General features: G+C 26.1%; 2 protein-coding genes across 2 annotated transcripts; one reads left to right on the forward strand and one right to left on the reverse strand.

Moving 5' to 3' along the window:
- Positions 1-10454, reverse strand: LOC100158988 (exosome RNA helicase MTR4). The gene is made up of 17 exons (XM_001949005.5): positions 10284-10454; positions 9648-9773; positions 9488-9574; positions 6587-6838; positions 6333-6507; positions 5382-5696; positions 5077-5320; positions 3717-3848; positions 3466-3626; positions 3115-3391; positions 2543-2715; positions 1930-2232; positions 1646-1834; positions 1424-1587; positions 1200-1362; positions 940-1102; positions 1-255 (listed from the first exon to the last, which is right to left on the reverse strand). Exons 2-17 carry the CDS (start codon positions 9755-9757, stop codon positions 98-100), a joined length of 3066 nt encoding a protein of 1021 aa, XP_001949040.2. The 5' UTR covers positions 9758-9773; positions 10284-10454; the 3' UTR covers positions 1-97.
- Positions 6980-8549, forward strand: LOC100575910 (cyclin-dependent kinase-like 2). The gene is made up of 3 exons (XM_003244551.4): positions 6980-7803; positions 7855-8104; positions 8166-8549. Exons 1-3 carry the CDS (start codon positions 7453-7455, stop codon positions 8534-8536), a joined length of 972 nt encoding a protein of 323 aa, XP_003244599.1. The 5' UTR covers positions 6980-7452; the 3' UTR covers positions 8537-8549.
- Positions 10455-10699: the final 245 nt, after the last annotated feature.

Consider the following 10699-nt stretch of genomic DNA (forward strand, 5'->3'; position numbering starts at 1 on the left):
TTACAGAAATATATTTATTATAATAAATATTGTGTGTTAATAGTTCAGAAATATACAAAAATTATAAAAAAAAAATGGACAACATTTACAATAAACATTATAAATAAAGACTGGCTGCAAATACAATATCTCTTTTAACAATCTTAACAGATTCACTGAATTTATTTTCAAGGTCAGTGTTGCCAATACTTTTGGATGCTTGGATTAATTGTCTCAATATTTCTTCTAAACGTCTCATTGCTCGTATTATACTTCCTGAAATTCCCAAATTTATTAAGAATGTCACATGCATGAAGATTAGAGGAAGGACGATTGGACGACCAACACAATTGACGGGAGTGAAAAAAATATCCTCCTGAATTATCAAATATGCCAGAATGTGCGTCTTCAAACTATAATGATGTAATTTTTATATGTTAAGCGTAGAGAATTTGTTGGTTTATATTATTATAACCAAAATGGTGAAATTTATGAATAATTGCTATAAAACGCTTTTTAAAACCAAAATGTCCTCGATTGAATATATGTTTCCAAAAATATATTACTTCTAGACAATTGTTTAAAAAAAATACTTTTGAATTATATATATATATCAATATTTCTTATGTAATTAATAAACTAAATTACATTTACATATTTTAATTCTTGTGAATCGTAATAGCATTGATATTATTTATGAATATATTATAGGTATATATAATTTGAAAGTATTTTTATAAATAATTTTATCTCTTATATATGTCTTATCATTTAGATTATAATAATAATAATCAATAAATTCCCTATGCTTTACATGTAAAAACGACATCACCGCTACCGACACATTTTGGCAAATGTAATAATTTTATTTTGGACTATTATACACACATTTCGTCAACCTTTCTTTAATGTTCATGGTCATATTATAGATAAATGATAATAATGCTATTTAGTATTTACCTTCAAATATATCAGTCATTTGGCATATTTGATAGAATGTAGCACCTCGACACCACTCGTAACAAACATCCATTAAAAATGGTTTAAAGCCTTCAACATAGGAATCTTCCTCAATATCTAATTTAGCATCTTTACAAACTTTAGCTATTTTTCTTGCAAGTTCCTTAAAAATAATTTTTTATCTTCTTATAAATTATAGGATTCTTTAAATACTGATGTACAACAATATCATAAATATATATATATAACTATTTATATACCTGCATTTTTCTTAAAGGCCCTGCTAATTCAGCAGTTTTCGCGGGTAATTCATTACTTTTTTCATCACATACAAAACAACTAAGTAATGCCACTGTCTGAGGTACTGATAAATCATTGAACACACCATTGAATATTAATTCAGTCATTAATAATTCATCAGCACTTAAAACATAAAAATATAATTAATTCATTACTTTAATGCAAAATTACAAATTGAATTTACCTGCTCAATTCACATGCTATTCTTCCTTTAGTTTCTATAACTTCTCCAGCAGTACAATAGCCCATTCGCCTCAATATGCGTTTTCTGCATTTGAGATCATCCATTTGCATGAGTGATCTGGCTTTCTTTAATTCGGTTTTAGATTTTAAAAGTTCTCGATCCACCTGTTAAAAAATTGTTTTTAAACATGTTTAGTTAAATAAAATAAAAATTGTTTAGTACTTTGTCTTTTTCCAAATATTGATTATAAAGTTCATCGACATCTTCTTTTTCGTGTAATGGATGAGCAAATAATCTACTTTCAAATTTTTCAATTTGATCAATTACTTTATCAAACTCTGCATCTTTGATATTCATGTCATTAATTGGATCTAACAGAGGAATATCAGTCGAACATCTTTGTAAAACTTCCTAAATAAAATTACAAATATACAAATTTAATAATTTTTATGACTTTTTGTAGTATAGTAATGTCTTTTATTTTATTTCAAAATTGAATAACTTACTTTTACATTATTATACAGTAACATTCGAGAATCACGAGATTTTAAATCATTGGGCATTTTGTTTAATCGTAAAGAACTTAAATCTTCAACCATGTTATGTCTGATATTAATAATTTCAGGTTCTCCTAACTTCCCAGGAGCACAAGGTATTGGCTCTTCTTCTGTGTTTTCAACAGATCGTTCTAAATTTAATAGCACATTTAATATTGCTTCGCCAATACCACCACCTTCATGTTTACTCTTCATTACAGATTTGAAATTGACAATAACACCCCAGCCAAAATCTACATCATTCTTCTTAATCTAAAAGAATTAAAAACATATAATATATATATACATTTATTTTGATTGAATTAAAAAAATTAGTAAGTCATGAAATTATATATCACAATCATAATCACATATAAAATTATGAAATAAAAACCTGTTTAGCAAAAATAATTTTCTTAGTCCACAGCAAATAGTGCAAACAATAATGACTTATAAGTGAGCCATCCAGACAGTTTAGATTAACAATTACTGTAGTATTGTACGTATATTTTTTAATAAATGTTACTATTTTTGTAATAAAAACATTTTACTCCAAATTAAAATTTAAAAAAAATTTACTGACCTTAACAAGTCTCCCTGGATTACAAAAAGGTACTAAATTTTTTGGGTCTGTTATAAAAGAATGATATTGTTTTCCTAAATCTTCTAACTGTTGACGAATTAAAAAGTATGACCTTACGTCAAATTCGTTTTTTATTATTATTTTGTTTTTATTAAGTGATAATTCTTTGACTTCTACAAAAAAATAAAATAAAAATTATACACAAAAATTATAAAACTAAAAAAGAATAGTAATTTAATTAAAATACTATATTCTGTTTTACTAGAGAACATGCCGCTCTATTACGAGAATAGGTCAGCACAGTGCAACCCTCATCAAATTCACAATAGGTGGTGTGCATAGCGGTGCCGTGCCACTCTACGTCAACAACAACCAATTACATTTGTTTTGTGCACTATATCGTCAGAGACAATTGGCCACATGGAAGGTATACAACGGCCTGGTAGATCAATGAACCTCATTCTACATGCACAGAAACGGCATGTTCTCTCGTGGAACCAAGTATATTTTTATATTGTCGTAAATTAATAACATAAAATATAATGAACCATAATATTATATTGATAACTAACTTTCAACTAATTCTGGTATTGCAGATTGATTTTGAAATTGGAAAAAGCTTCTCTCTAACATATACTCTGGATCAATTTCTTCTACACGCATTAAATTCAAAACCATGTTGTATGTTAAATGAAATGCAGAATTAAGTGAATCAGGCTTTCCTTGTACAATGTTCCTGACAGTATCTGGACTAACTTTCTCATCAATTATCAACATAACAATACCTTTGTCATCCAATCCTCGTCTACCAGCTCGTCCAGACATCTGAATATATTCTCCTGATGTTATCTATAACAATTATTTTAACTGATGAGGATTAAGTTAAAAATAAATATATTTTTAATAATAAACAAAATACATACAAATCGTCTTTCTTTGCCATCAAATTTTCGAGGAGCAGTAAATAAAACTGTTCTTGCAGGCATATTTAGGCCCATGGCAAATGTTTCAGTAGCATATAAAACTTTTAGTAATCCTTCACCAAACAAAATTTCTATAGTTTCTTTTAAGATTGGTAATAGACCTTAAACATATAATACAACAATTAGTTTGTTATCCTTATCATTTATTATTTTTTGAATATTAATATTATTTATAAGCTAATAATATTTACCTCCATGATGAATACCAATGCCTCTACGAATTAATGGTATTATATTTATAACTGCTGGTAGTTTACGATCTTCCTCTGACAAGACTTTAGTAGCATTTTCAAATAATTTATCAATTAACCCCTTTTCAGTATCTATAAAAGTATAAGACATGGGTTTATTAGTACTCGGTCAAAATACCCAATCCTGAAACCATAATCCTTTTTTACTCAAACACAATTTACCCAGGTATTCACTTATAAGTTCATAATAATATTATATTATATACTATAATCAAAGCACATGGTGTATACAATTAACTACATGTGTTATGTCTGCATTAGTAACTAGTTCAGGGCACGGAACATTAAATAATCCATATTTGTAAAAAATTAGTATATGTGAAATCTAGTTTGAGAGAAGTGTTTCATGATAATATGTATGTTTTTTATTGGATACTTTGATTTTGAGGGAACAGTTAATTTTCAAACTTAGTTAGTACTTAATATTATTAAAAATGCAATAACTCAATAAAATTGGATTTAGGCTAAATAAAAATTTGGACAATTTTCAAAACTGCAGCTGATAAGAAAAAATAGCACAACATGAATTGCATAACATTGGACCACCTTAGACCAAAAACAGAAGTAGAAAAAATAAATTTAAATATCCTTGTGAAGAATACAATGATGGTAGAAGAGATATCCCAAATTTACTAAATTGCAGTAAATACGTAATTTTATTAGAAAAGTGGAATCAATTGACTATTATGATATTTCAATTACAATTTATAAGTTTAAAGTTATTATATTTATATACTATTTAGTATTTAGTATTTAAATAAAATAAATTTTATTTTTTCTAATTTAGATATTTTTCAATCTCTCTAAAGAATCAGATTTATCACTCGTATTTATAAAAGAGATTGAATTTATTTTAATATAAATATTTCTTATACTATACTCTATTCAGGCTAAGAGTATACCGGGGTTTTCCGCATGCAGACTAAGACGTCAAACCCATGGGACACTTAGGCAACCAGTAGACGCTTTGTCATTGGAAGTTAATTGTCGGCAATTAATGACGATGAATGTTGATCACACATCGATGTGTGTCTATAAGTGGGGATGTCCAGTTTTCATCAGCCAGACAGTATACTTTTATCATGAATAGATTATAGGTACATAAACAAAATGTATCATGTTGCAGTAAAAGATAGATTTATAACTTAACGATTTATTGTTTGGTAAAATACATTTTCAAAAAGTACTACCTATATCCTAATAATTTAACTACAGATTTGTGATAAAATAATAGAAGATAGTTATAAAGCAAACAATTAAAAACAAACTAAATAAACTTTTAAACAATTATTATAATTACCTGAAGTGAAATCTAATTTAGACATTTGCATGGCATAGTTTTCACAATCCTTTTTACTGAATGAAAATACAATTACTGGGGCAAAATTTCGTTCCATAATCATTTTAACTAACTTGAAGCAATTTGATTCATTATCTGGATTGTTAGCTGTGGGTCGATTTGGCTGTCCCCAATTTTTAACTGGTTGAGTAACATTAGATAAAACATTCATAGCTGCTGCAAAATTGTCTTCTCGAAATTTGTTCTAAAATAATTTAAGATAAGGAATCAAAATTTATATTACAAATATGATACGACAAACGTACATTTTCATCTACTATCAGATGTAAACCTTCACCACCAGCAGGATATAAGTAATGTTGTAATGGCGTAGGTCTATATTCAGTATATACTACATGACATGGTTGATTGTGCAAATGAGCTACCCATTCTGCAAACTGTCTAGCATTAGGTATAGTAGCAGACAAAAAGACCAAGCGCACATTGTCTGGCAATAATATTAAAGTCTCTTCCCAAACATAACCACGTTCTTTGTCACGCATGTAATGAATTTCATCAAATATTACCCATCCTACTTCTTTTAAGATCTCTGAACCACGATACAACATAGAACGAAGAATCTAGTTTTAAAGAAAGAGTAATTTAAAATACATTTTAAGTTATATTATATTTTATTAAGTATGTATTTCATAAAACTGTGATCTTTAACTTTTTAAATGTACTTAATTTTAAAATATTTACACATTTATAATTTTTGCTTAAGTTAGATATAGTTTTAATATCATATACTCAAAGTAATAATTAAGAACAAATAACTAAAAATGTGTTACAGATAATTTATTTTATTGCTGAAGATAAATTTTATATTTGAAAAAGGTTGTTAAATAAAAAGTTAAAGAACTCCATTCAATAATATAGAATTTCATATAGAATGTCCAACTTAATCAAAATAATTTTAATAGCATTTAGGAAAAACAAATTTGATACTTTTTTCAACTTATAAAATACTTAAATTTGAATACGAATTAGTAATTTAACTAATAACTTTAATAAGTGCTAATAAGTTATAATTAAACTTGAGATATGAATAATTTAATTAAGTAGGACAAAAATGTTATCTTATTCTCTATACATATAGTATCTAACATAGGTTAAGTATTTTCCAGTGTTGATATACCATTGAAAAATCCAACCACATAAAAATGTTTAATTATTGTAGAACAGTAGAACACTCTAGTAAAATAAAAACTATTTACTTCTGTAGTCATGATAAGACAACTAGCTGATGGATTAATAGTAACATCGCCCGTGATAAGACCAACATCAACAAACTCTTCGTGAAATTCTCGATATTTTTGATTACTTAATGCTTTTATAGGTGTGGTATAAATTACACGTTTTGATTCTCTTAGAGACAAAGCTATACTGTATCTATAAAAATAAAAATAAAATTATAAATATAAATACTTTATTATAAATTTTTTAAGTATACATAATAATATAAACTTACTCGGCAACTACAGTTTTACCAGCAGATGTATGAGCTGATACAAGAACAGATTGATTATTTTCAATACAAACAATAGCTTCTTTCTGAAAAGGATCTAAATCAAATTCATATACTTTGGCTGGTTTTCTATTGGTATCTCGATTTAATGGTATATAATCAAAATTTAATGGAAGAGCTATTTCGTGTGTACATGATTCTCCATCAAGAGATTCTACAGCAAATATTTTTATTCTGGGAGCTGACACCTCAAGACTGAAATAATTAAAATTACATTGATGAAAATTTAAAATAAATCATACATATTAACTATTATGTTTATTATTATTTGATAATCTTCATCTTTTTTAAAATCTTAATGTTTTTGTAGATTATATTAATTAATATAATTATTATAACAATCAATGATAACAACAAAATTAAATAATACCTATATAAGGTTTTTGTAAATTCTACTGAATAAGTTAGGAAGATCACAAAAAAATAACTACTTCTTTATGTTAACATTATATAAAAGATTTTAGAATCTACATTTTCCCATGATACCTATTGGTTTATACTTTATAATAAATACCTAAATGGCTATATACAAGACTACAAATAATATACCCCCTAATATGAATAAAAATATGCATATCAATTTTACAAGATCAAATAAAAGTACATACTAATAAATTAATATTATTCACTTAATTGCACCTACTTGAAATAAGGTCAAAATACCAAAAACATTATCTATAAAATAAATACTATCATAGTCACTATGACAATTTAATCAAATAAAATAAATCCAAGTAACCAATAAACATTGTTAAATTATAGGTATATTTAGTTTATAATTTCAATATACATTCTTATGAATTGTTATTATGAGTAGTAAAATTGTTAATTTACATAGTGATAGATACAAGCCCATTGAAGTAATAGGCCAAGGATCATATGGTATAGTGATGAAATGCAAGGATCGGCTAACGAATGAAGTTGTTGCAATAAAAAAAATAACAGATTCCTATTTCTATATGCCTGAAGTATTACGTGAATTTATGATACATAAAATACTTAATAAACACATAAATGTGATAAGACTTTTAAATATTTTCCGTTTAAAAAGTTATTTGTACATTGTATTTCCATACATGGATTATAATATGTGTCAGTACATTAATAAATATCATCCAAATGGCCTGGGATATGATTTAACAAAAGGATTTATGATACAAGTGAGAATTTTAGCTGTTAAAAATATAACAAAATTAAAAGTTATTTTTTAGATAATCAATGGTATTGATTACATGCACAGAAATTATGTTGTACACAGAGATATTAAACCAGAAAATATACTAATTAAGAAAAATGGTCTAATAAAAATTTGTGATTTGGGTATTTCAAAAATGTTATGTGCACTGTCATTTAAAGCAGAACCAATTATGACACCAGATATGGGTACTATATGGTATAAAGCACCAGAAATGTTACTTGGAACACAAAAATATGGTCCTGAAATTGATATTTGGTCTTTAGGTAAATATAACTATAACTATATATTATATTCTAACACTAATTAGTATTTATGAACAAGTAGGTATAGTATTTATAGAATGTACAAGTGGCCATCCGATAATAACTCAAGAGACATCTATTGAACAATATCAATCAATTGTTAAATATTTTGGGGTATCAATCAAAGATCAAAAGTATTTAAACAGGAAAATAAAGAAAATTAATAAAGTTGTTTCAATAAAGTATATCAGAAATAGTACATTAAAAAATGTTAGTATGGCATTAAATAACAAATTCCCTCAATGGCCGATTGATTTAATAGAAATAGTATCAAAATGTTTAGAATTCATACCATCAAAACGGAAAACTACAAAATCTTTGTTAAAAACATCATACTTTGTAAATGGACCATTTTTAAAATCATTTAGAGATAATTTTAACAATATATTATAAATAAATTGTTCAATTATCTTGTCAATCTTTATCAATTATACAAAATAAAATAATTTCAATTCTAAATATTATTAGGATCTTCTTAATTAGGTTTCATAATTTTGTGAAAAATATTCTTTTTTTAAATTAAAGCATACTTTTTCTCGGTTTACAGAGTATATTTATAATATAAGGATTATAGTATGGTTTTCACAGAATTTTGTGCTTGTAACTGTCATCTACAAATCAAAAAATAATAACTTAATAACTTATATATATTTCCAATGTTAAAATAATAATTTTGGTTTTGAAATGCAAAAAGTTTTTTTAAGAACAGTTTTTTTTTAAATGTTATATTGATTATTGATTTATCATTCCAAGCTTCAAGTTAATAATAATACTACTCTGCCAGTGAGATGAGCAAAGTAAGAATAATGTCTAATACCTATCTAATATCTATATTGTTATGTACTTTTTAGATTCTGAGTGTAGCAATAAATGTATTGATTTTACTTAACTCATATTGTACAGCGGCACCTACTTCCTTTTTTTTTTAGTTTTAATATTTGAAGGTAAAAAAAATATGGTCACTGTGGGCAAAATATGTTGATAGGTAGTTACAGTACATAGACTGATAAACAAGTACTTAAGATCTATGGATCAATACAACCCCACCTTTCCGATACCATATAAAATAAATATATATTTAGGTATCGCTCTACTCAGAAAAGGTTTGAAAGTAAAAATAAAATATATGGATGAAAAACCTCCTTAGTAATAATAAAAGAATACATTGTGGAATGAAACTCACTTTAATAATTTAAATAAATGTGTTAAAATATTTTTTTTTTTTTTTTTTAAATATTTTAAGTTAAAATTAAAAATATATTGCTTTTAAATAAATTATTTTAATAATAATAGATATAAGATAATTATTTTATCTTAATACTATTATTTTAAATTATAACTTACTCTAAAGCTGATATTTCATCTGGATTTTTTGTCTTTTTTGAATTATCATCTTCATCATCAGATAGTATTAATGATCGTTTTGTGGTGCTAAACAAACAGAAAAAACATAAAACACAAAACAAACTATGACTAGCCACTAGGATAATATCAAGGTTCATACTTATCGTCAGCATTGTGTTTATCATCATTGGATTTCTGTACTCCAGCAGAAAAAGAATTGGCAGATGGTTTTTCAAAATCATCAAATAAATCGTCACCAAAATCATCCATTATAAGTAAATTTGAGCTAGTGTATCAAATAAAATAATGAAAAACTGTCAGATAACAATAAAACAATAAAATAAAACAAAACTGAGGTTATAGATGAAGAAATTGTCATTATAATAACAAACCATAGAAGTAATGATTACTGCATAATTATTTTATTAAGCCCCGTTCACACGATCAAATAATTTGTCAAATATTTGACAAATTATTTGATCGTGTGAACGGGGTTTAAGATATTATAATGATTTTAAATCCACAGGTACTCAACTTCTTAGTTTTTAGTGACTGCATTATACTATTTACAACACAGATATATACTATTATAATCATAAACCAATTACCTAACTAATTAATATTAACTTATAATTAACTTAGTTAATAGGTCTATGATTATAATAGCATAATATATCTGTGATTTACAAGTAAAAATAAAAGTATCTGTAATTAAGTATCTGTGGATCCAAAACCGTTTTAACATCATACAAACATAGTAAATAGTAATAATAATTGGTGTAAACAAAGTACTCACATCTCAAATACTGGTGAACTATATAATTCTCAACTCACAGGTCACAATTTAAAAAACAATAAAATTTGTCAAAAATCAAAATAATTCAAGGCATTTACATATTTCAGACTTCAATTGTCTTCAGTCTCTACTCTATCGATAATTTAAAATTCTAGATGTTTAAATGTCTTGCATAGTTGCATTTTAGGTTAGGTTCACGGACTAAGATAATACTATCTTTATTCATGGTTAGAACCATGTACCAGGTGGTTACCTATTTAATAGGAGAATGGGTTCCGCGTGTACGTCATAGAGTATTACTCTATGGTGTACGTGCATACCTTAGATCATATACTAGTATCTATATCCGTGGTATATAGTATATGATCTAAGGTGCATACCACGGCTATAGATAGTATCTTTAATCGTGGTGCATA

The sequence above is a fragment of the Acyrthosiphon pisum genome, chromosome A1 (assembly GCF_005508785.2).
Source record: "Acyrthosiphon pisum isolate AL4f chromosome A1, pea_aphid_22Mar2018_4r6ur, whole genome shotgun sequence".
Classification (NCBI taxonomy): domain Eukaryota; kingdom Metazoa; phylum Arthropoda; class Insecta; order Hemiptera; family Aphididae; genus Acyrthosiphon; species Acyrthosiphon pisum.

What these genes read in the sequence shown, in the direction of transcription:
- LOC100575910 (XM_003244551.4), top strand. Translation starts at nt 7,453, where the DNA reads ATGAGTAGTAAAATTGTTAATTTACATAGTGATAGATACAAGCCCATT. An exon ending in CAAAAGGATTTATGATACAA is followed by an intron (nt 7,804 to 7,854) that starts GTGAGAATTTTA and finishes GTTATTTTTTAG; the next exon opens with ATAATCAATGGTATTGATTA. An exon ending in AATTGATATTTGGTCTTTAG is followed by an intron (nt 8,105 to 8,165) that starts GTAAATATAACT and finishes ATGAACAAGTAG; the next exon opens with GTATAGTATTTATAGAATGT.
- LOC100158988 (XM_001949005.5), bottom strand. Translation starts at nt 9,757, where the DNA reads ATGGATGATTTTGGTGACGATTTATTTGATGATTTTGAAAAACCATCT. An exon ending in AAACACAATGCTGACGATAA is followed by an intron (nt 9,575 to 9,647) that starts GTATGAACCTTG and finishes CTGTTTGTTTAG; the next exon opens with CACCACAAAACGATCATTAA. An exon ending in ATGGCAAAGAAAGACGATTT is followed by an intron (nt 3,392 to 3,465) that starts GTATGTATTTTG and finishes TAATTGTTATAG; the next exon opens with ATAACATCAGGAGAATATAT.